Source organism: Ciconia boyciana, chromosome 10 (assembly GCF_034638445.1).
Source record: "Ciconia boyciana chromosome 10, ASM3463844v1, whole genome shotgun sequence".
NCBI classification, from domain to species: domain Eukaryota; kingdom Metazoa; phylum Chordata; class Aves; order Ciconiiformes; family Ciconiidae; genus Ciconia; species Ciconia boyciana.
In genome coordinates, this window is record NC_132943.1 from 6,741,074 (window position 1) to 6,767,695 (window position 26,622).

The window sequence follows — 26,622 nt, forward strand, 5'->3', positions numbered from 1 at the left end:
CTCAGGAGCGTGTTTCGAGTGAACAGAGCTTGGGTTAAAATGGCAATGGTGACATTTTTCTCTACATCAGCAAGATCTACCATAGTTTCATTTTTAATGTGACAAACTATTTGGCCTAGAGAAAAAGGAGTGTATTTTTCTAAAAGTTGAAATGTTTCCTTTCAATGTCTTTGCAAATGAAATGACTCGATGCCTCCTGTTTCTGAGATATTTAATTTCAGGTTGAAGAGGAGTGTAGTCTGACTTTCAATTATTATCAGTCTTTCTTTGTGATTTTAGAGATTCTATTTTTCTGGAAAAACTGAAAGGTTTCATTTCAGATTGAAATAAGTCACTTTTCCTCACCGGACCACTGAATTGCAAATCACCTACTTACTAAATTTTCCATGCGCCGGTAACATCTGTTCAACAGTTGCCTTTTTCAAAATTTACTACAGCACAGTTTTATAGCTGTGTCTTTCTGTCCCTCCTACATGCAATCTTCCTTTCTGCTTTGCTCTGGGTGCTGTCTGTACTTACCTTATTGCAGCAGAAAAATGTAGAACATTAGCATCTGTTAATCTTTTTATACCTCAAGTCTTCACATGTTTGGCCAACTCTGCTTTTCATTATGCTTGTCTGTCTCTGGAATAGCCTCAAAATTCCAGATACAGCAAAATAACCCAAAGTGTAGCCTGGCCCCATGGTACTGCTAGAAGGCTATTTTAGAATTAAGATAATTCAATGGTTGAAGTGCGTTTGCTGGATCCCTAGGAGCAACCTTTTATCCCAGTTTGCAGGGATTTAGCCATTCCGTTGTTATTAATGTTGAGCCATGCTGTTGAATCTACATGTTCTGTAAGGAAATAACCTAGATTTTAGTGCTTGCCTTTACACTAGACGCTTATTTCAGCAAATAATAGAAAGGATGAAATGAAACTTGTCCTTAGCCTACAATTTTACAGTGGTATGACAGAGAAGGAATGAGAGGCTAAAAAATAGCTAGCAAAGATCTTCACAGTAAATTTGGATCCTGGCTTTCCTTTCACACCACATTTGAAAGTAATACGTGGTGTAAAATAGAGAGTTGCAGTTCCTGCCAAAAGAGTAAGCTGGAGGTAGGTGGGTAAACGGTGGGGGCTGAAGTGAAAAAGAGAAAAGTAGCTGCATCTCAGTCCTGCGATCCCAGTGTGATTCACCTTGGCAGGCCTGAACGTTGGGTCTTCTGGTGGTCGTCAAACAGAAACACAGACCTGTCCGCAATGTGCTTCAAATGAGAGACAATAAGCCTTGTGCTGCATACTTCTGTTGATGAAAAGCTGGTTTCTGGACTGCTGAGATCAAAACATGCCAAACATGATCAGCTGCAGAATTAGTCTAGCCAATGCAAAAGACTCCAAAAAAAAAACCAACCCAAACTCTAACCTATAAACAAAAAAAGCAATTCAACATCAGTTTTTCAAAGGAAACAGAATTAATTAAGTATCAGGAGGGCAGGGAAATTCTTTGAGAGGCACGATGATGCTATTTTTGACCACCCTTTGTCTCTGAATTGTATTCATAAAAAATGAGACTTTAAGTGTAAAGGTTGCTTAAATAAAATGGGGTGAGAGTGAAAGTCCAGTAAGATGTTTACTCATACTGCAGTGCACAGTAAAGTACCTGGCCCACCTCTAAAGCAAGTGAATGCACTTATCCAAAGCAGTTCAGCTTTCATAGTCCACGAGGAGCAATATTCTTTGCTGCACAGCATGTGGACCAGAAAGGCAGGAGGACAGCAGCCACCACAACTGGGAGCCTGAGCAGGGAGATGCCTAAATTCCCACAGTGAGACTGGAGCAAGTGACAGCATGTAAACCTTGTTCTTTAGGGACTTTGCATCTATATCTCACCCACTTCAGAAGTCTCATCTGTGAAACCGTCTCCTACAGCTAAGTGCTTCTGTCAGAAACTCTCTTGCCTAGAAAAAAGAGACATTTCCCATCTCATTATAGCCAATAAGCAGAGGTTGGGGCAAAGAAACTGGTTTTAATATCCCACTCCCTTGTTTCTGCTCTGCAGGGATATCATGAGGCAGCAGAACATTTTGGTATCAGACCTGTAGATTTTCTTGATGAAATTATGCATTTTATAAACATAATTGAATATGCATAGGTGCAAAGAAAAATCAAAGGAAGGGAAACAGCTGTGGAAGCTGGCAAAGTTGGCATGTTCTTAGTTATAGTTAACAATATATAGCTAACAAAACTATACAAAAGAGAGCAGTTTCAGTGGGAGGGGGATCTGCCATGGAATACCCAAGTGCTCAGGCCATTGCCCCAGCACGTGGCAGACCTGATTTCAAGTCAGGGAAAACCAACCAGTGGAACCCAAACTGCCAGTGGAACCCAAACCCAGAAGAAGATGTCCCCAAGTTGCTCCCCCTCCTCTCGCCTGTTTGCCTTTCATTGCTCTTCCACCAGGTCTATTCTGCAGACTGTGCACCGAGCACATCCAGTGCCTCTCTGAGCATATCCACTGCTTGCAAACAATATTTATACGACTCAATTCAACATCAAGGCTAAAAAAGGTTAATGGGATCCTCATTTCTGAATGCAGAAAGGCGAATATTGTGGGGGATAAAAAATAGAAAGCCTTCTTGAGGTCACCTATGAATAAATGTGAACAGGTGTAAGGTCTGCACAGCAGCATGTGCCACCACCACTTCTCACAGTCTATTACAGGCAACCCCCTTCTTATTAATGAGCTGACAGGTGTGTTATTCAAACTGTGGGGTTAAAAACATCATTAGATTTCTGTAATATTCCACCCACTTGGTGGATACTGTAGGAGACGCAATAGTCAGTCTTGCATGTGGGACCACAGCTGACTCATGAACTTGTTTGGACATGTAGGTCCACAGTGTGTCTTTTGAAGTGGCATATACCTGCGTTCGTGGGAGCTAAACCTTTTCTGAACTGGGTTAACACTAGAATACACTAACACTAGAATAACACTAGAATAGCAGCAGAGCTGCCAGGGCTTCCATGCTAAGTTTTAGCTATGCGTGCTTGTGCAGGATATTAGCAGATGCGAGATGGATCTACCTATACAAACTCTGTTCTCTAAACAACTCATAAAACACAAAACAGAAATGACCAAAGCCCGACATTCACCAGGTTTCACATAATCAAATTTTGCAAGTTTCAAAAGCCACTCAACAATGACTGCAAATTGTTAAAGATAGTAGCAAATGATAAATTGATTGCCTGCTGTTTCTTTGTGTACTAATTTGTGTTATGGCTTTCCAATCTGAAATTGCTTGAGTAGATTTTTGCTGTTTGTTTTTTTTAGCTCAAATTGCAAATGAAATTACTGTGGTAAACTGAATGCATCAAGTGTAATGAAGAATTGATCAATTGTTATGTTGTAGGGCTTTTCTGAACAGTGGTTTCTAGCCTATCTTCTTAAGATGAAAATTACAGTTATTAGCCAATTACCAAGTAACGATGCAAAATTGAGTCTGGTTTTGATAACAGAAAGATGGAAGAAAACCTGAAATAAAGCATGTCTGCCTACAATTGCCTTGTTTTACCTATGGATGGTGATACAGATGTAACATTTTTTGTTGAATTATTCCCTAGCAAAATACTTAAGCTCTGGCTATTTCCTCCTTCAGGAATGCTGGTTTTTTAAACCATCTTTTTCAATAAAAGGTATAGCTCTATTTTATAAACTAAAAGTCTACTGTCATTGTTATCAGGCAAGGAGGTGGAGGAGTAGAATTGAAAGCTCAGCATGGAAATGGCTCCATGGAAATAAAAAATTACTAGGATTCATCTTGTCTGATGAGAAGAAACTATAGTGCATTATCAGTGTCTATGAAAGAAAGAGAGTGGTTCCCATCAAGAATATTCCATCCGGCAATCTGATTTTCTTTTATTTACTTTCTAAAGAACTAGAAAGTGCCAGTGCTGCATGCACCTCCTGTAAAAAGCACCGGCACCACGTCAGCTGTGGTGCAGGAAATCCCCTTCCTATCCCATCCCATCCCATCCCATCCCATCCCATCCCATCCCATCCTCATCCCATCCCAACCCACCCCTGCATGGGAAACCCCCCACGCAGCCTGACCGGCCACGGAGGGACAGAGCTCATGTCCTGGTTCAGAAGACCTTCTGAGGACACAAATCTCCCCAGCACATTTGGAGTCATTTCTAAGTGCGCATAAGTTTTAAAACACACAAACCTACACTGTGATCAAAGTTAGTTCAGTGTAAATGAGAAAAAATCAGTTGGTTTACCTTCTGCACGGCTGATCCTGATCAAAACACATCTGCCTATAATATGCACCATATGGGGCAACAATTGTCTCATGGTTATTCCTATGCCTCCCTAATCCCCTGTGTCCTCTGTAAGCGTGCATATCTGTATCTGCAGCTCTAGCTGGATGGCCAGAGAAAGGCATTTTGCTTTATGCACATATAATTATGGAGATGTTTTTTCTTATTATGGTAATTACATACTAAAAGATTGCGCAGGTAGCAGCTGTAAATGTAGTGAAGACTCAGCTGGTACCAGCTGAACTGGATTTTCTTTTATATCAAAAAGCAGCTTATAGCTGAGGTCTTTACAGATTCCTGAAACCCTGCTATTTGTATGAATGCTTCTACTGCTCCTGGTAAACAAGCAGAGATCTGTGGAGCAACCAAAGCGGAGATGACTCTAAACAAAAAGGAAAATTAGTACCTGTTAGAACAGTGAACGGAGACTAAATTACTCTAAATAAAAATAGTAAATGCATTTACCTAGAGGTTTTCATGTATAGGAACTGAAAGCCTTGCTCTTTCATGGCATGAATAGGCATCAATGGATCTCATTCAAGTGCTAGACACACAATGGGAGGCGTTTTCCACAACCAGAGGTACGATATTCCCCTGAAATACCACCATGGCCGAGGGAATCTGCTGGCTGGAACTGTGACCGTCCTGTTTCTGTAGGAGAAAGGCACTAATGTATTTCAATTTTGAAGATAATATATATACAGATAATATATATACAGGCTATATATACAGAAACCGTATCTTTCAATGTTGAAGAAACAGTGAGGATTGCTGATAAACTTGGTTTCTGGAAATCTATTAGACTTAATGTCGCACTTCCACGGTTGGGAGTACACAGCTTTATGTTATCACACTGGCCAGGCAGGCTGCTGACTATTTCTAGCTCATGACCTTTTATTTTAATATTTTTAAATCCATCCAAAGTGCTATAATGCGTGAGAAGGGTTTTTGCATCCGCAGCAGGAGCTGCTATGTGCTCGAGACTGTTTGGCATTGACTCTTTCCAAGTTTTGAAGAGTGGTCAGCCTAAGAGAGGATGAAGGGATAGGGTCAAACACCTGAATTTCAGTAGGAAGGTGGTGAGATCTTTTTTGTGCGTTAGCTGGGAAGTGGAGTGTGTCCATGTACATTGCTGCAGAACAGTAATGAATAAAGCCTTACTCCAAACCAAACCATTCTTCCTAAATGTCAAAACCCTGACAGAAAAGCCCATTATAAACATGTGAGGAGTGTGAGGCTGCCAAAACCGCTATTGTGCCAGTGAATGGAATGAATAATAGTGATGAATAATAGCAAAACAATAGCACGAAAAATTGCCTCGTCACCCTGCATACATTAGGAACTAAATCACACCCAGGACACATGCACGAATCTGGCATTTGGCAGCACTAAGCTGCCTTCAGTTGGAGTCCCCTTATCTTTCCACCAGTCTCTGCTGCGTCCTGAGTGCTCTGACAATAAGTTAGTGGTGACACTTTTCCCAACGCTATATCATCCATATACAGAATTAAACTGACGAAGTGGGGGGAAATGTGGCCAAAATTCAGCATTTGCCATGGGAGCAGTCTGGAAAAATGTGTGGCTCGCAAATTGTAATTAGCCTGCGTCGCGGTTGACGCATGGAAACAGCTTCAGCTCTCAAAGGGGTTAACCATGGAAATCAAATTTCCATCTGAATAGAGCCCAGTGGGTTCTAAAATCAAAACATGTGAGTTCGTTTTTGCTACTGCTATTTAGGAAAGCTACATTTGCAAGTGTATGTTCAACTGAGATTAGAAGGTAAGAAAGAACCTTTTCATTTTGTTTCACTTTTTCATTCTGAGGGATGAGAGCAAAATAGACCAATCAATAACAATAATTATAATTTTGTTTTTATTGATTGCTCAGAAATCCTTAAAGGCATCATCATTAACTTAGAGATAACTTGAGGAAATTTATGAGGTTTTTAATTCTCTTCTGACACAGCAATGGTAAGTGATTTCTATATTCAGATGCCCAGCCTTCCTGGCTCTGAAGCTGAGCCAGAATTAGTAAGGATGAGACTTGGTAAAACTTAATAGAGTAATTAACAGAATTTGGCTTCATTGCTTTTTCTAACTGGCACATTCAATAGGTGAGTCTATATTTTGCAAAGCAGGGGAACTACAGACTTAACCTGTCCTGTCCAGCTGCCCATTGCTTTTTATCCATGTGATCATGTGTCGTCCCTCTTGTGCCCACCATGTTCTTTGTAAGCAATTTTCACATTGATGAGAGATGCCAGATAGAGAGTCCTGGAGACCAAAACATTTTAGAGGACAACACTTCTGCTGGAAACGTCTTGGCTTATCCAGGTCAGTTGGCCATGCATGCACTGTTGTCCCTGAAAATAAATACTCGGTTCCTTCATCCTCCATATTTATGGAGCACTGAAGAAAGCGCTTTTCAGCACATCTCCTGTGACAGTGCTCTAAACACCACATTAAACTGCTCGGAAGTTCCTCAGACTTTGCTCACATTTCTCGCAGGGACCCCTTGTTGTCACCTACTTTGTCAGCCCCTCTTGACACCTTTTCTGGCCCTGTGCAAAATGCATGTCTGCCTCTATCCGCATCCTCCTACGCGAGCTGTATGTAGTGCATTATTCTGCAAAGCATTCAGGGGAAACACAGACTAGAAGAGAAGTTTCATGTAATCAATTCCTCCTTTCTAAACCACAACAGAAATGCAAGCCAAGATAAGAGATACTAGCATGAATAAATAATTCTCTGGAACTGAATGTTGGCCCTTGGTTTGCCAGTAGTATATTGCTTTACTTCATAGAAGACCGGGATGATAAGTGACCTTGTTCCCAGGCAAATGAAACTCAGATGCATCATACAGACAATATCTTGAGATTGTAGGAGGATTTTTTTCAACTACACTTTCTCTCAGGGCCTTGTGCTATCACCTTTGTGCAGAAAAAAATAATTCTCTAAGAATTAAGCAATAAACTCACTAATCTTGCCTGGTGGGAGCAATCTGTAGTAAGAGTTTCAGTTACATATACTGCGAGTAAAAAATATCAAGGGTATCATATAGAGCATCCATGGGACTGAGGAAAGAAGGAAAGGGATTTCTTCCCACATTGCTGCCTCTGTCTTTGGTGCTTGGACCACACTCGGGCACTGCAGGAGGATGTATTGCAGGCTACGTTTTGTTTCCAACATAGCAGATCCCTAGAGTTGAACAATCTAAAGCCTGCCTTGAAAGAAGAGTGCTTACTCTGTAAGACATATATGTGAAAGAGTCTTTAATTGTATGCTGAGTTCCCTGGGTTACAAGAAGACACCGTATTTTCAAAACAGTACAGTATCTAAGGGGAAGCGTTAAGCTGCAGACTCCTAGAAAACCATGTTCCTGCTTGGCCTGATTTTCCTTCTTCTTAATTCTGTCTGTTATTCAGTACAAATAATATGTATGAAAAATGTCTTATTCTTTTCAGCGGGTGCTCAGCCTCTTCTTAGGTCAAATTTTCTATAATTACATTCATTTTACACAATAGTTCATTTATCTCTATCAATTCGTCTTATGAACATATTATGACTTGTTCAAGACTTTGCCATTTTGAGTATGTGGTGTTTATACAATGTGCTTCTTTATCATTTCAGTTCAGTAGGAGGTTCTTCTGCTTCTGAGTTATTTGAAAATAGCTTTATTTATTAGCTATCAAGGTTTTTTATAAAATTAATGTTTTACTGACCAGAGGAGCTTGCATGGTTCAAGCATTTTTATGTAGTGATCACATTCACATTCACAATAAATTTCTGCCTCTGAATATTTTTAGGAATAAAATTTTTGTCATCAGCATACAGACTAATTGCATTAAAATCTTAGCAAATATTGGTGAAATAAGGCAGGAACATTCATCTGCAATAAACTGTCAAATGTTTCTTAGCTACAAATGCCTTATCTATTAACAGATTACTGTTCATCTGGAACTTGCATCCACCAAAAGAAATTTTTAAATATTGTCAGATCAGTCTTCTACTGTTATTTTGAGCACATTCATTAAGAGCTTGGAAAGAATTTCCCTTTCCCAATATCTGCCTTCCTTTTCTGCCCAAACTCTCTTTCAATGTATGGTAAATCGTAATATGGGGAAGTGGATGGCACTGACACACTGAAAGCTTCAGAAGCTTTCCCCTGAGCTTTGCTACGTCAGTGAAATACAGCTACCGGGCATGGAAGTGGCTGGCGATGAAAAGGTTTCCTTCTGTCTCTAAAACAGAAAGAGAAGAAAGCTAACACATCCTTTGTCTGCAACTAATTTGGAGTTATGGCTTAATAGCCTAGGCATTTTGGACTGATTTTTCCAACTGAAAATCTTTCATAATTTTCCTGTGAAGAGAAATTCAAACTCTCTGGAAAATATTTTGTTCTACTATGGATTTTAGAGTAAGAAACAAAAAGCAGAAATCTCAAAACCTGCCAGCAAGGGATTTCAAAAATTTACTGTTATGTCATACAAATGGTGAAAATATGAGTATTTCCATGCATAATTTGAAAAATAAATATATATATACACACATTCATGTACATATACGCATACTTACATATACCTACGTGTGTATATTTTCAAACATCATACTTCAAAAGCTCCCTAGCCACCCCCTCTCTCTGCCTTTGAGTGAAGCCATGTGAAAGCCGGTGGGCAGCCCCGCTTCCCCAGCCCCGGGGCTCACTGTGGTTTTGGGGGAAGGCTACACCCGGGCTTCCACGACGTGGGGGACAACAGTGAGAAAGAAATCTGCACCTGGGAATATCTCTTTCTTGGTCACAGAACAATTACAGCACATCGCCAAATGGTGCTGTTGGTTAGTATTACCTGGATCAGTCACTGGGTTTTCATTCACCCTCCACACAAAAATTATTTTGTGATCCGCCAACTATTTTCCAGAGCTTTAGAATGCCCTTTAAATATATTGTGTGGCTGGCACTGCTTTGCCCAAAACAAACATGCACCTCAGGCTTGTGGACTATATTTCTTTCAGGGTTTTCTAGCTGCCATCACCTATTGATATTATTTGATTTGCAGCTGCTATTCAAAGCAAACAAACAAAATCTCACAGCTTCTTAAACCTTCCTCCACATAAGCCACTGATATTTACTGGGGGCAAGAGTGACAGAGCTCCGTCACACCCCTGCTCACCTGCCTTTAGAAATAAAAGTAAATGTTTAGCAAATTATTTCCTTTCAAGTTTTCAGCCTGCCACTCCAATTTTCATGGTGTCCCTCCCCAAAGCGTCTGACGCTTCCTCCCATGGTCATGAGCATCAGCCAGGATGGGCAGACCCTTTGAGGGTGCCTGGCGGTCTCCACAGCAGCATCTTTCCCACCAAATCCACTGCCCAAGAAGTGCACGGGTGGCTCGGCTGCTTGCAGACCACCCAGTTACCAACCTGCTTGAAATAAGCTCCAGCCAGCGGGTGTTTAAGGTACTAAATGTGTGGGCCTGTGCTGGGAGCATCCCAGAGTAATGCCCTACAAACACCTTCCCAGACTCTTGTTTGGCTGGTCCCTGGTATAGCCCTGTGGAGCTTCTGTCCTTCCCAGTACAATATTGAGCAACCCACCAAGAATGGGCTTCTGGGCTGCTACCCCCAGGATCTACTGATGCGCATGTCTTCCTCCAGCCATGGTCACACTGACGTTTCCTTTAGCTGAGAGCCCAACCCAAGGTCCACGACTATTTCAGTGTGAAATACCAGTTCAGATATTCACTTTCTGCTCATTTTCCATCAGATATTTCTGGATGCTTTTGCCTTCTGCAGGAGGCTCTCCTCTTCCCAGCAAGCCCACAGGCCGCCCTTCATTTCATTTGCACATAACAATTTCCCGCACATTAATATCGGGTGAATCTCGACCTCCAGGCATTAACAGCAACTTTCCTTATGGCTTCAACGGAGACAGATTTTCCCCACAGGAGTTGCTTTATCATGCCACCAGAGTTATTCAAATGCCATTTTCACTGAGCAACTGCAATAGGTATTGTTATTCGTTTGGTTTTTTGTGTCAAAAAGGAGCTACTCAGCGTCTCCTTACAGCAAGTTGCTGCCACAAAATTGTTGGGTTTAAAAAAAAATGCATTCAGTCTAGTGAAGCAAACAAATCTTTATGTTTTAGCAACAGCTCCTTGCCTATATCCGAGGGTGATGGTGGTTTAAGAAGTTCTTTGCAGGAGACTAAAGCACCAGATACTGCACAACATTTAATTCCAACAAGACTCTGGACCAAGTGCAACAAAATCTCACTGAATGGTTTAATTTCTTCCTGAAGGAAATCTGAATGGTCATAATGACAGTGAGCAGTCAGCTCCCTGAAAAGTCAGCATTTTTTTCATAAGCCCTTTCAATGCAATTATAGGAATAGACCTGGGCGACTAAATGATACGTATAGGTTTCTCATACATAAAGAAATAAATATTTCCTTTTAAAGGCAATCTAGCCTGCATACCAGAGAGTAACAGCGACTCTGTACAAGACATGGATGTGGACTTTTATTGTTCCACACAACAGGGAGGACAATTGTGATATTGAGCCCTTCATCACTGTACACAAACTTGACATTTGCATCTGACTTTGTCATGAATTAAAAATGAAGCAGAAGGCTTCATCTGATTAGAGTGTAGCTGCAGTCACCATAAGGTACAGGTGGGCATCCTTCATGTGAACAACCAACAGGGCTCAACTGTATCTTCCTGGGGTTCTTTTAAATAATATTTTCATAATATAGTCTGATTACAGTGATGCCTTTATTTATTTATTTCTGTGGGAAAGGCAGTAGTAATTAACTTCTACCATGGCCTGCAATTTACATGTTAAAGTTTACAATGATTCTGTCATAAGGCTGTAATAAGCACCATTTTACAAGGGAAACTCAATAATTGAGGGATTGTTTTGCTCATGGCTTGCTGCAAAACCTGGGCGAGCTTTTGCTCTCACTCCCTCCTGCTCCATGCCAGCGCACCGTCATTGACTCTGGTGTGGTTCGGTCTGATCTGCATTAGGGTGAGAACAAAATCCGTCAGTCTGGGTCCAGGGGAGGTGACAGCAGATAAATTGGCCTTGCCACCTCCTCGATGACAGCCTGCAAGCATACCTAAACCCAGTCACAGGTATATAAACATACTCTGATATTTAATACAGAATAAAATACACCTTTAGAGGTAGTAGTTACTTGAGCCAGGGCTTCACATATATGCTCTTTAGGGAGTGAACACATGGCGTTTGTCCCAAATACTGTTAAATTTAATGGGTGAGCACCCCTCTCCTTACTGACCTTGCATGTCTCCCTCGTGTGACCCTCCGAGTCCATCTTTGCCCTTTGCAAGTCCCATCCGCAGCATTCAGCTCCTCTAATGTTAATATGTGAAACAGCATTTTCTAAACTACTGCAAACAAAATTATGCAAAGGATGAAAAATAATTAGCTGTGTCTTAGTGTCTAATATATTTGCATTGTTTAGACAGAGTAGTTAATCATTGGTAAGACCACAACATGTTGTGTGAATTTGGATTATAACTAATACATATCAAGCAGAAGGTTATTAATTACATTTAAAGGGAGTATTTGATATTATTATTATTGAGAAACTGAATGCTATTAATTATATTACAATGCTCTGGCAGGACTCCTGTGGCAATACTGTGCAAAGAGCCGTTTACTTTTAGGCTCTTTTGTTCAGAAAGGAGGTACTTAGGGCAAGCAAAAGGCACCATGAGCCAAAGTCCTCTTCCCATTAACACTCCTGAAGCACTGAGTGATATTGAAGGGGTCAGCGAGGGTCTGCATTTTTTAATGTTTTTTAAATATAGGGTAAACTTTTCATTTGCTTAAAATAGATGGTCTGCTGAAATGTCACTTATTCCCTCGGGTTGGGAATTGGCAGAGGACAGTGTCCATGTGGTGCCCACCACTGGTCCCAAATCCCCAGAAAGGACATCTGAGGGATGGAGTCAGATCCCAGATTTAATTAGAGGTGCAGTATTTCCAAGTGTTCCATCTCTAAAATGGCTCTTACCTGTAGAAAAGAAAAGCTTAGGGCACACTTTTTTGTTTAAAAAGGCAATTGTATTAATTCAGCTGAATTTTGCATTGGAATTGCACTATTGCTTTGACAGTTTAGTTCCCTGAAAATTGCAATAAAGGCTCTGTTACGCTACATTTTGTCCCCATTTGTCTTGTATACCACTGCCTTGCCTTTGGCACAATAAAAATAATCTTTAAAAATAGTACCATAAATGGATTGCCTTTGACCTTCTGAGTATCTTGTCAATAAAATAAAAATGATAAATCTGTTTCAGAGTGCCACTGGCGTAATATTAAAGCAGAGTTATAATCTGAAAAGTGACATTTGAAAAATTATATTATGGGGAGGGGTCTTATTCTCTGTCAATGGTGTGACATAAATATGCTCTATTTACAGTGCAAAGAGGAGGTTTTGCTTACTGCCCGGCTGAGTCCCGAAACCAGGTTGTGCAATTCCTGTGATGTGCTCTCTGCCTCTTACATCACCATTAGCAATTAAAGATTACTGCAGCAAGAAATTAGCTGAGCCTCCTGTTGCCGATGCATAAAGCAGAGCAACTCCACCTCGGTCTCCTCCTGTGACCCGCTCTGCCGTGCTAACAGCAAAAATGGACTTTGCCTCATAGAGAAATGGTTAAGATAACCAAGAAAAGACCCTTTTTTCTACACTATCACCTTTTTGAAAAGAAACAACATCTAAAAGAATCTCTGCAAGGCTTCTTTTTATTAGGTGCTAAGAAACTACTGAATATTCTGAAAAAAATAGAGAGATGTATGAAAATAAACAGGGCAGGCGTGTAAACAAACATACGTCGAGAGGCAGCAGCTTTGATTCAAACTTTGAGATGCATGCACAGTAGCTCTGCTGCATTTGGCTTTATGGGTACATGCCTCAGGCCAGTCTGACCTGTGACTTGAATATTTGCAAGTCTAACTCGAGCTTATTTCTAAAAACCCATTCTACTGTTGGTTTTTCACCATTTCTTTTTCTCTTTTTAGCATTTCTTGTCTTCATTATTCTAAATATGTATTTAAAAGTACATGAAGTACACTTTATACTTAAGCATCAATTTATATCGTGATTAAAATGCTCATGCATATAGTAAACTAAATTAAAAAAACATATATTTCAAAGATCACAAGGCTTTGGAACTTCAAAACATTACCTGATTTCTGAGGAGCAGTGATTCAGATGTTAATCCCTAAAACTAGACTGAGATCACATTCAAAAGGTTAAGGTTTCTGGTTCTGATTCAGGTATGATGAAAATCTACATAACGAAAATCTTTATGTTACCAAGCTTCTAATTTTGTATATTTAATTCCAAATTTGATCTTTTCCCAGTGCTTGCTTGAAAACTAGCCCAATCCTAAACTGAACCTGAATATAAGAAGATGTGCCCCCCTTTAAGCGGTTATTAACAGTATCCAATTGAATTAACTTGAATGAACTCATTTAATCATTGTCCTTTGTCACCTTTTCCAGCTCCCGAGTGCTCCCCGGAGGGACACCGCATCCTCCGCAATCCTTACCGCAGCACCAGGTTTGACTCGCTGGAGCTGCAGCGAACAGCGATTCAGGACCTGGTTTGTGACCACTCCTTGCCACCAGCATGGTACCGTTTCATGATCGACAACAGGCCCGCGGAAATGCCAACGAGATGTGTCGAAGTCAGTAAAACTTAAGCACTAACCCTGGTGAACTTGAATAAATCCTTTGATGTAATTTTCCTTTTTAGCCACCTCTATACTCTCATAGCCAGTAGACTGCAGTGGGGATAGGTGAGTGGGAAAACCACTTTTCCCATAATGATAATGATAATAATAATAATAATAATAATAGTCATATCCAAAGGCAGTAGTCAGAGACCAGGATCCCTATGGGCTGGGAATTATTCAAACATAAAACAAGGTGTTTTCCAGCTCTAAAGAGAGATCCTTAGTAATCCACATATGTCACTGTAAGTTATACTTTTATCAAGCTATTCTATTGCTTTAAGAATCGATCCTGGAACCTGACTATTTCCCCATATAATTTACTGTGAATTAGGAATATGTCCTTACTATGAAATCAGAAGGGAAAAATCAGAAAAATTAATATGGAAAGAGATTCTTTAGTGATACAGAAGGAAAAACTTAATTTGAGTCTTTTTCCGCTATTACCATTTCTTGTATTTAGTTACATAAGTATGCTAATGGCTTTCTAGAGCAAAAAAGCTCCAGCACATAAGACTACTCTCTAAAAAAGACAAAACAATAATTATCTGGTTTTATGTGTGTTTAATATATATGACAGTAACATTTAACTTGCAATCATTGCTGCCAGAGCAACTTGAGACCCTAACTAAAGTCATTGCCATTTCAAATAGCCCAGCTGCAGGAGGTTAGAATAATTTCAAACACACTGTTAAACAAAATTATTCAGAAAATAATAAACTAATTACCATAAATGACTTTAAAGATGAAATATTAAACCTAGAGTGCCAGGATGTTTAATATTAGGCACTGTTATCCTAGCTGGAGAACCTTCTCAAAATTAGCAAACAACTTTTCATATCCATTCAAAATGGACCTGTGAACTTGTCACAATAGAAGTATACCTTAATAATGTAACATTAAATGAAATGTTAAGAGATAATTGTTACTTCTGTGGGTTTTCTAAGTCTCTGCATGCACAAACCATAAATCTAATTAACGTGAACAAATTGGCATGATCATTATTGAAATATTCATTTCATGGCAGGTCATCCTTGAATATCCCAATGCATTATGAAGTATATTTTTACAGATTACTCTATAAATGTACATATATGCTATAAACTTATTTAATTTGCCATTGTATTTCAGCAATTTCAAGTATGTAGTAATGTTTGTCTGTATGAGATTTCTTTCCAACAATACACGCTTTGTTTTTTATTCACGTTTGTAGAGCTATATTCATTAGATTAGTTTCTTATCTTGTAACATAATTTTTGCTGTTGGTTTCTTCATTATCCTCTGAATGACAGTAAATCTCTGCTTCGCCATGCTGATGAAGGATTACATCTGTTAGATGTCACAACTGGAAGAATACGCTTCTTTTAGATCTTCACCTTCTAAATCTGCCTCTACGTTCTATCTCTTCCACTTAATTAAATCATTGTTTAATTTGGTTTTCCATTTAATTTGAGCAAAACCTCTGGAACAAAATAATGTAAATTAATAACTGCACAGCTTCCACTCCTTAATAAGCAGTTATTATTGGACATTCCAGCCTGGCTGGAGTGAGCTGATTTTAATTAAACAAGTCAAAGACAAAATCCTGAAGAGATAGAAGAGAAAAGAGACCAAATAAAGCCCGACAATACAGCTGGAGAGTTAAAAAGTACATTACTCCAGCACCTGGTAAAATACATGCCTGGTGATATCCTGTTAATACTGGCCAGATACAATTAGCTGCTTATCGTTGGATAAGATTAACTTCTTAATTCAAAGTAATAGTAGGTAAGGATTCTTATCACTCAATTGAGCTCAAAAGGGATTTAAACCATAATGGAGATTTAGGGGTCCTGCCCAGCTCGGGAGAGAATTGCGGCAGGACAAAAGGCACGTGCTGGGTGGGCACGAGGGAGGTGAGCTCCCAGAACGGGCTGCGGTGCCTGGGCAGGGGGAGCTGACTCCTTCAGACACACTCTCAAAGCCTGTATTCTGAAGCTTGCCACAAAAAAGCTCCACAATAAAAACATGGCCCTGTCTGAATATCGTTTCGTAACCACAGAAAGTATTATATTCAACAGAGAGCAGAACCAAGTCACATATAGAAGTTATGAGAGCCTCAGTCTACAACCATGTCACAGCTAAGAGGCACAGCAACTTTTGTAATGAAAAAAAAAAAACCAACTCTTAAAAAGCTGCTTCTCGTCCACTAATTTAAAAAAAAAAGTGAAAAACAAAGGGGAAAAAGACAGAACAAAAGCCCAAAAGCTTTTATTTCAAAAAAGAGTGAAAATATGAATTGTATTCCTGAGTTCTCCATCCCTCGGATCCAACTGCTGTCCATAAACTTATTCCTCCAGTGGCAAAATACTTTTGATTGAAACAGCTTTCTAATTTGGGCTTTGCCTGATGAATTTCTCTGGGGGGTAACAAATGATCCTGACCTTCCTCCCTCTATTTCTTCCTTGCCTCTCGCCCTGTGATCCCAAAGGAGGCCCAGCAATTACTGGATCCTGGGCATGCACTCTTGGCCACGGCCACTTCCCCATCCAACAACAAATCCTAGCAGAAAAGCAACACAAACGTGCAAATTTTATATCCCAAGGTATTGAGGCTGCTGCCTACAGATCACAAACAATAGTTTGTTCTTCAAGAACTGCTAAATTCACTGTGAAAGGCAAAAACACTAAAGGAAGAAATCATAGGGAAGCTTTTACTAAGATTAAGGCACAGTACTAAGAGCAAGAAACAATGCACAGACATGGCCACACCTAGTAGTAAAATGACCTTCAGAGGAAGAACAAAAGTGACATAAAAATTAAAGCTCCACAGAAAATCTATTAAAAATACAGAGAAGTATTTAACAGTCAATATAGGAAAAACATAAATCGGTTACAGAAATAACTGTTATCTTAATTCAGAATTCTGAATTAAAATGATATAAGGTTTACACATACATCTGTATATATGTATGTATGGGCAAGCCCCAGGAAAGGAATGAATACTAAAAAGAAATGAGAGAGAACACAACCTGGTAATGTTATTGGAGATCTGCTCTACAGTCAGATAAAAGATCAATCTGTGGATTACAGAAGAGCAGTGCACGCTGTTAACCGTAATGCAAATCCAAATGCCGTGCCATCCTAACGACAGGCAGGCCTGGCAACGCGGGCTCACAGCTCACAGTGAAGCCAGAAATGTGGCTGGAAGTGCACTTCTTCCTGTCGTTTACATGGGGGTAAAAAAGCATAGATTATACTCTGCGACCTTAAGGAAAAACAACAATTAAGAATTTGATTATGCAAACAGTAATTGGTTCTGGAGCCAGCAATAATACTCATGGTACCGCATGCACGTGTTGAATTCATTACTTCTCAAAGCAATGCTAATATTTCCAGCTTTGAGTAGTCAATTGCAAACAGCAAATGATAAGTGAAAAAGAAAGGTATTAAAACCAGAATCACTATTAGAACAACTGTCGCTATCAAACGCTTGTCCTCTGAAACAGAGGATTCGTGGTACCATATTCCTTGAGCAGAGACATTAATACAGATGTTACTGCACTGACCACAAAAATCACTGCACACCCACTGCCGAGGTGAGGCACTGGTCTCACTGGTCTCCAGATCTTCTGAAATGTCAGAGTACCTCATCAGCCAACAGTCCTCCCACAACACCCATCAATACAAATGGCCCAGATGTATGATTCAGCATTTATATACGTATGCATAGAAAAATATGTGTACTACCTTGACTGATAGGCACATCCCAGGTGCGTACACAGATACATACACACACACGTAAGTATATATGTGCACAGCACTGCATCCCATCAGCTCAAGTTCAGCCTCTCAGAGCAGCCACTGCTTCACTCTTGGCTTCCTCCCAGTCTTAAGGCAACCCCTCACTCAGGTTCGCTTTATTTTCTGCAATCTTGTTGGCATGCATGGCAGCAGCCTCCAAGTGACCTCTTGCACCACAGTGGAGGTCCACCTGCCCCAAGTGCTCATCCTGGCCAGCAGATGAATGTGGTGGTCTGGAGGGAAGGGCAGGAGCCGGGCAATAGTTTCAGCTTTGCACGTTACCAATCTCCAGCAACCTCTGGTTCAGGGGCTTCAGGATTCAGACATGGGTTGTATCTGGACGAGGGGATCAAGTGCACCCTCAGTAAGTTTGCAGATGACACCAAGTTGGGTGGGAGTGTTGTTCTGCTTGAGGGCAGGAAGGCTCTGCAGAGGGATCTGGACAGGCTGGATCGATGGGCTGGGGCCAGTTCTATGAGGTTCAACAAGGCCAAATGCCGGGTCTTGCACTTGGGTCACAACAACCCCGTGCAACGCTACAGGCTTGGGGAAGAGTGGCTGGAAAGCTGCCCAGCAGAGAAGGACCTGGGGGTGTTGGTCGACAGCCGCCTGAACATGAGCCAGCAGTGTGCCCAGGTGGCCAAGAAAGCCAACAGCATCCTGGCTTGTATCAGGAATAGTGTGGCCAGCAGGACTAGGGAAGAGATCGTGCCCCTGTACTCAGCACTGGTGAGGCCGCACCTCGAATACTGTGTTCAGTTTTGGGCCCCTCACTACAAGAGAGACATTGAGGTGCTGGAGTGTGTGCAGAGAAGGGCAACGAAGCTGGTGAAGGGTCTGGAGCACAAGGCTGATGAGGAGCGGCTGAGGGACCTGGGGTTGTTTAGCCTGGAGAAAAGGAGGCTGAGGGGAGACCTCATCGCTCTCTACAACTGCCTGAAAGGAGGTTGTAGCGAGGTGGGGGTTGGTCTCTTCTCCCAAGTAACAAGTGATAGGATGAGAGGAAATGGCCTCAAGTTGCACCAGGGGAGGTTTAGACTGGATATTAGGAAATTTTACTTCCCTGAAAGGGTTATCAAGCATTGGAAGGGGCTGCCCAGGGAAGTGGTTGAGTCCCCATCCCTGGAGGTATTTAAAAGACGTTTGGATGAGGTGCTTAGGGACATGGTGTAGTGGTGGTCTTGGTAGCGTTAGGTTTCTGGTTGGACTTGATGACCTTAAAGGTCTTTTCCAACCTATACGATTCTGTGATTCTGTGATTCTGAGACTTGGGGATTTCTCTCCCATGAGCCAGTCCAGTCACTGTAATTTTTTAGCATACAGAATCCTGCAGCAAGGATTTCTGCAGGTTAGTTACAGATATGACTGTTTTGGAAACACCCAGTAATAATACCTGCCTGTGACGATATTTCAAGATTACTTCCAATATCCTTCTTCAGAAATTTCATTCTCTAAATGAGCAAAACCATCTCCAAATTTGTGTGTAAATATGGCATAAGAAGGACATGTTTTGCAGTCAGGGTTGGTGTTTTCTCAACAGTTGCATTTTTAACAATATAAATTTACTGTTATATATATACTAGGCTCAAACATAGGCTTAAATGCTAATCTTTGGTGTCTAAAACAAGGTCATGTTAAAGCGTGTCAAATCTAACCTGCCTATGATGCTTAATATTGCAGCCCCTGGAGAAGAAGAAGATTTACTTTTTCCCATACTCAGTTTAATTTCCTCCTCTACTTAACCTGTTGTAGAATATTTTATACTCACAATCAAAATACAATAGCTCAACTGCATACTATTAATTTTTTATTTTGTTTTAATTTTTATTTTGCTCTGAATCCAATCGTACTTTGATTTGCAATTGCTTTACGAACTTAAAAGCAAGTGACACTTTCAAGGTATTATTTCATCTGTAATTCTCTTTCTCGCATGTATACGTGAATACTCCAAGATCATAATGGTAGGTATGAAGAGGTTTTGTTTTTCTTGTTTGTTTTTCAGGCATACAAAAAGCCTTCTGTAGAAATTACAATTACAGCCTCTATTGTTCGGAACATGTACTTCGAAGAAACACAAGACAGGCACTGGTTTAATTGCTACTACAGATATTCCTGACGTAAACTGATTTCTGTAGAGTTTGACCCCAGACTGAAATAAAAAATCTTATTTATTTAACTTACTACAAAGAAATTTGAAAAAATAAAACAAAGTAAAGTTTTGAGTGGATAACAGATGCAAAATCACAATGCTTTAACTGCCAACCAACAGTGTACCAAAAAGCCTTCCATCTCCATCTAACTAAAACAATGTATTTCTCACATATGGTGCTACTTATTTTTAACAGCATCATTTCAGTGCAATACCCAAGTGACAAGAACAATCAAGCTTGATTTCTTTGTGCAATTATAAAGAACCTTAGAGTGTTCAATCAATCAAACTAGTTGATTCTCCAAACCCCAACTAAATGGAAGGAGACATCATTGGATTAAACAATAATGGTTTGTCCCATTGTTTTGGCAAAGGGGGAACAAATTTAATTTTTTTTCATTTAGGTTTTCTGAACTGAATTATTTAAACGATTAGCTGGTGCCTAATTATGAATCAAAAATACTTAATGAATGCTTACCTGCCACATAGAGGTGTTGTGAAGATTAATTAGGTAAGGTTTATGAAATGCTTTGAAGATTAAAAATACCACTTAATTATAATTGGATAAATTATGAAAGGATACTCAGCACTAAAGAAGCCTGGCAACAGCTTAAAACCTCCTTTCTGTATTAGATAAGTTCTCCTTTGTGCAAGCTGTGTCACCGGATACCTAATGCAGATGCACTGAATGACCTAAATTTAGGGTTTACAACGATATAGTTTAATTCACTAACTTGCCGTTACGTTGGCCAGTTGCAAGTCGAAGCAAATATGTCATCTGAAGCAATCAAATGTTTGTGATCTCTTATATGGAGTGTTAAACAGATGTCCAACTGCAGCTCACCGTCCAGGACACTGCTCAAAGACATATAAGTGAGACAGGATCTGTAGGGAGAGAGACTATTTCTCATTAGACCTATCAATATACTCAGAAATAAATGGACAGACTGTAAGCGCACATGTGCTTTTCAGTGTCGCTGGTATTGTAGCTTATTTTTCTTCCTGCTGCGTAGCTTCCATTTTGAGTCGAAATGCGGATATTTTGCATGCCACAGCAGTAGTGCTGCCGTGCAGCCGACGTTACGTAGATCACCTGGAGAACCCCAGCAAAGCCATGGTCTGATCCTCACCATTGGCTTCCCAGCAGACGAGCTCCTGTCTGCAAGAGACTTGCAGAGTTTGCTCTTCTGTGGAGACAGCTATATAATTCCTCTTCTTCATTTTGGAAATGTTGCTGAATTATGGTGTGAGATTCCCACAGCTTCATGCTATTATTAGAGCAGCAATGACTATAGTTATTGCAGGTAAATGCTATATCTTAAATGCCAATCATTTACTACCTCTGTATTCAATTTTCTGGTTACTCTCTGAAATGACTGCTACAAAATTTAATGCTAATTATGCCACAGCTGGGACTTGAAAATTTTGGCTCTTTGAAGTCTCTTCTCCTAGACTTTCTTTTTTTAATATTTTTTCCATGTTGTTTTCTGTTCTTATCTGTACCGCTGGTTGAATACATGAATATACATTTGCCCTTGTCTTCCCAGGTCTGTTTTCTAATTCATAGAGGCCTCATGCAGCAAATCCTTTTGGCTAGCATGGGGCAACTCGCCTCACTCAGATGGACAGCATGTAGCTCAAAGCAGAAAATAAATGCATGTATGTCATAAAGCTGCCAGGAAAACAGAAATATTTGATCTATACCAAAACTATTCCTTGACCAGCCTGTAAGACTATATCATAGTTTGTTACAATAACTTGCTTTCTCACAGGCTACTTTTCCTGGGTGCAAAGTCGGTCAAAAGGGTTCATTATTGCTTGTAATCTGTGCACGTTACTTCATAAACTATTTTGCTCAAATGGTTTCAGTGCAAGATTCACCAGAACAAATCCAGGGTGCTGCAGATCACAGCGGGGGGGTATCAGAAAGCCCGCACACAACGCTGGCGGCTGACGTCAGCGCTGCTAATCCGAGCACTGAAATGGCTCACAGACTTGTGGCGAGGATAAATACAAAGAGGGAGAAAATCACCGTCGTCTTATTTCAGGGTTTGTTTTTCTTTCCCTCTGTGTTAAGAGGGGATACAGACACACTTTTATGTATGCATCGCATTTTTTCTTTTTTCACAGCCAGAGTGCACTTCCGTCTGCCTATTTATCCACATGGCCCATAGCACAACAGTTAGATGGGTGTCTCATTAATGAATTTATCTTTTCAGCACTGCTGCAAGGCAGGGAAGTACTATTACCACCTCAGCCACCTCAACTTCTGGTTTAGGGATAAGGAAGCTAGGTGCAAAAAGAGTGGGTGATTTGCCCAAGGTCAGGCAGCAGCCAGGGAAACTGAGGCACCGCATGTGCCTGGGCAGGGACAGTCCAGCGGCCGCACTCCCAATAGAGCAGTGCTGACGTACTGGGGCCAGTTACACTCATAAAAGGCAGAAGCAAATGGATGCAATAGCTTATTTTGAGCAGCAAAAGGTCTTTACAGAAAATTATTAGAGTATTTTTTCAGTTTGTTCGGCTGTGGGAGCAAATGTTCCTTGAGACGCAGGTATTTACATGAGATCGAGTCTCCTCAAAGTAACGATGGTCACTTTTCCATAACTCAATGTCCAGAAATGGTGACAACAGCCCTTTGCGGTGGGTGTTAGCACTGGGAATGCTTCCCACGGCATGAGTGGTGCCGGCATCCCTCCTCCTCCTCCTCGGGCAGCGAGCCCCGGTGCCAGGCCAGGTCAGCTCTGCAGGGGAGCGTCGCGGGAGGGATGGGTAGGCTGTGCTGTGTCTCCTTACCAAAACATTTTCCTTCAAGGCTTTCTGCAAGCTTGCACACACCCATTGAGCTCCAGCGCTCATTAAACTCTTCTGCTCTGTGCCCCCCTATTCTAATTCTTCCCAGCTTGTGGGGCTCAAAACACCTGCGAGGTACACTCACAAACATCTGTATTTTAAATGTAATTTTAAAAAATAATGATTCATTCCAACAATCTTTACTCACACATGCAGAGGCACTGAAGTCAGCAGTTACCTGGAGTAAGAGGAAATTCAAGGTGCAAGTATCTCATCAAGAACATACCATGAGTACGAAGCAGAGACCGCTGAGCTCCAGTTGCCGTCCTTCTCTCTGCGCCCGTCCTTCTTCCTTTCCATACAGTACTTCTTCTCTGGATGATGTTTGCTCCACTCTTCTGTGTCGTTACCAATGTATGCTCACAACCGTGCTTTGGAAGCACGTTACTTCACATCATCTCTCTCTCTCTAGGTCAGAAATTCACCAGGATACAAGAAATTCCCGACATCCGCATTTTGCCCAGCACAGAAAGCATTGGTGTCCCTTAAAGCTGTAAATAAATAAACAGAACAAATCCCTTAGAAAGTTACACACAACATGGCTTTTAAATAAAGGAAGGGAGAGGATTCATCTAAAATTCCACATAAAAGCATTTTCCTGCTGATCTCCTCTTCTCCTTCGCTAGCACGCTCCCCGGGGGTGTGTGCTCCACGGTCATCCCCGGGGACCTGCTGCGCTGGGCGAGCTCCGGCACCTTCCGCAAGGACACCGGGGACACAGGCACCCGAACGGGAGGGCAGGGTCAGCCCCTCTGCTTGGCCGCTGCTGTGTTTCTGGGGGAAAAAAAAAAGACTTTGGACAATGTTAATGGTGTCTCTCTGGAATCCTTGTTTTTAGAAGCCTGACAATAACTAGCTCCAAATGGAAATCAGTCTGTGTCATGCCATATGTTTTATTTTCTTCAGATACCTTTCTTTTTCTGGGTGTGCAGCCCCCGCTCCCCCGTCCCTGCTTGCTGGCTTGTATAGCTCCCAGGTAAAATTCAAATTACAGGAGGGCACTGGCGCGTGACTTAATAGATTTATCCTTTGACGTTCACCGCTTCCCCTGCTGTCACAAACAACTTTTGATCTTAAAAAGTGAAGCAGCAAACCCGAGCCAATGGGAAAAAATGGTGGGTTTTTTTTTCAACATGATATAAAGCCAAATGTATATAGCACTAGGAGGAAGCGTGTCCCCAGAGTGGTACTATTAGAGATAGTTCACTCGCTGGCTGAAGAAATGCAAAGCAACGGCAGCAGTCACGCTCTGTGGAATATGACTGAGATCTGAGAGTAAATAATTGTCAGTATCTGGCAATAATTTTCAAACCTTAGCTTAAATATCTGTATGCTTTGCATGTTGGCAAATGATAGGTAACGGCGCAGAATAAGAAGTTACCATTGTAATTGGCTGTGTATATTTTATTAGGCTCAGATCAGGCTTAATCTCATCACTGAGGTGCTTAAATTAAAGACAGCTTTGGATAATCATGTCTCTTTAGTCAGTGGGAAGAGCCTGGCAGGTACAGAGGGCAATTCAGATCTGAGATGCCTGAACATCCATCTGTAAGTTGGGAACGGTAAATCTGGTGCAGCCTCTTCCAGCCATGACTCAAAATGCTGTAGTTTAAGCCATTTAGGACCAACTCCTTCTGCTTTAGGATTTCCTATGTTCAGGGGATTCAAGGATTTAGTGGAAGCTGTTAATAGATAGAAACTTGAAGGTCAAAAACCCCAGAGAATTTGATCAAATCATGTATATCCTGCATATGTATTTCCCTTCAAGAATGAGGGAGAAGCTCAAGCCCCAAAGAAGCGTCCAGTACATGGTGGAGGGGTAGGGCAGAAGCTGTCCGGACAATGGCAGCTGAAGCTGTAGCTGTTTTGGAGGAAGGTGCTGGTGTGTGATGCTCTGAGCATGGCGGTGTCCTGCTTCGAGGTGGACCTAACATCTCCTTGCCCCTCATGCTCCGTCAGCCTTTGCTTTCTTCTGCCACAGATGAAGCATGGGGTGGAAACGGCCGGCTGATGTGGCCCAAAGTGTGCTTCTTAGATAATGGATCTAGCCTGTTTATATGCTTTCATCTTTTTCATACAAACCAACCAAAAAGAGAGAAAAATACTTTGGAATTCAGTTATTGTGTTCTTTGATAATGTTATCTGTGTAAAGTCATCTGTCTAAGCTGAGCCAGACTTTTTCATGCCCACCTACACAGCTTTTTCACTGACCCTCCAAGTTCACCACACTCAAAGTCTTGTGTTTTAGTGATTCTCCACAGAGCCTTACTGCATTTGTTGTAAACAGTTTCTTTTGTGTGCATCCACAGATGAACAAATGTGGGACACAAGCTCCGGTGTGGCTGTCGCTGAAGTCTGAATCCCTGCCAGTTCCTGGCGAGAGCAAGCGGCTCACGGCCTGTGCTACCTGGCAGGTCTTCTTTGGGGGCACCAAGGACTGCTGCTTGTTTAGGATACCCATCGCCGTCAGGAACTGCGGCGAATTCTTTGTGTATCTCCTGCAGCCTACTCAAGGATGCATGGGCTACTGCGCAGAAGGTGAGGATCAGTAAAGTATTTATCAATAAGATTGCATACGCCTCTCTGGCTGTGTGTTCAAAGGTCCTGGTATTGCAATGTACATATCAGTGACCTTGCAAGTCAAGCATTGCTCCCAGTAAGATGCAGACCATGTAGAAAATAAATCAGCGGCAGACCAAGGTGTTGCCAAGGAATAGCTATTATTACCAGTGCAAAATGTAATCTGGTGTGTATTACTGAAGTGTTCTTTGCTTGGTTACAGTTCACATGTAACCTTTCCTACTGTCTTTGGCTCTACTTGGGCTTGAAGTTGCACAGCTAGCGAGCGGAGGCATCTCCGTTTTATTGAGGCACTGTATCCAGGATACTGCATCTAAGGTCTGTTCTGATCTTCAGTAATCCTGTACCCCCCGCAAAAGATAATACTGAAACTCCAGAAGGGAAAAAAAATGCAAACTGATAACATCTTTTTCATGACATTTATATAATTACTCTCGTCAGAAATAATTTTCAGCTTACAAGAGATCTAACCTCTGTTCGGTAGCTAGGAAACAAAGCAATAGCAGAAAGCAATTGCTCACTCAGTTAAACCTTCTGAACTTCGGAGCATGTTCAGGTGCATATAGATGCAGTCAGAAAAGACAGCTCTTTCTCAAAAGGCAAAAATTACTTTTACACTTCCCTTTCAGCGTTTTTGGACAGAGACATGACACACTGAGAAACTAGGGGTTTCACCTTTCAATCAGGCAAAATTCAAGCTTAAATAAATTTTAAAGAGATAGATATCTATTTTCTTATCTTTATCAATATTTAAACATGCCCACATGAAGAAGAAGGAGAAAAAAGGCTCAAAGAAAGTGAGATTAATTCACTATTTGAAATAAAAAATATCCATTAAAATAAATGAAATTGCTCTTTAATTCCCATGATTCTTTCTCAGAAATGACTTTTTAACTGAATACAGTCATTTTCTGGTTTAAGCTCGGCTTTTTTAAAACTATAACATTTCCAGTACTCTTGTTTCAATAATTTTTTACCAATACCTTTTGGGTGATTAGTTTTGGCCTTTCTGCTGATCCATACCTGTTTAGTAAAGTAAATCTGCCTGCATTTTTCATAAAAGGAAGTTTATCCCTTCCCATCTATCCCAAACCAATGACCTTCTGCCTTTTTCTTACCCCTGCTGTTGAAGCTTTCACCTTTTTCCTAGGTATTTCAGCAAGGTCCAGCTCTCCTGAGTCTTTAACTTCTTAT

At 41.0% G+C, this 26,622-nt stretch overlaps 1 protein-coding gene across 1 annotated transcript in view; it reads left to right on the plus strand.

The window, feature by feature from the left end:
- Positions 1-26,622, plus strand: part of LOC140657611 (von Willebrand factor D and EGF domain-containing protein-like) — a 181,465-nt gene that overhangs the window by 24,798 nt on the left and 130,045 nt on the right. Inside the window, exons 2-3 of the mRNA XM_072874891.1 lie at positions 13,835-14,019; positions 25,158-25,386. Coding sequence (XP_072730992.1) covers positions 13,835-14,019; positions 25,158-25,386 — 414 coding nt within the window. The remainder of the gene's footprint in view (positions 1-13,834; positions 14,020-25,157; positions 25,387-26,622) is intronic.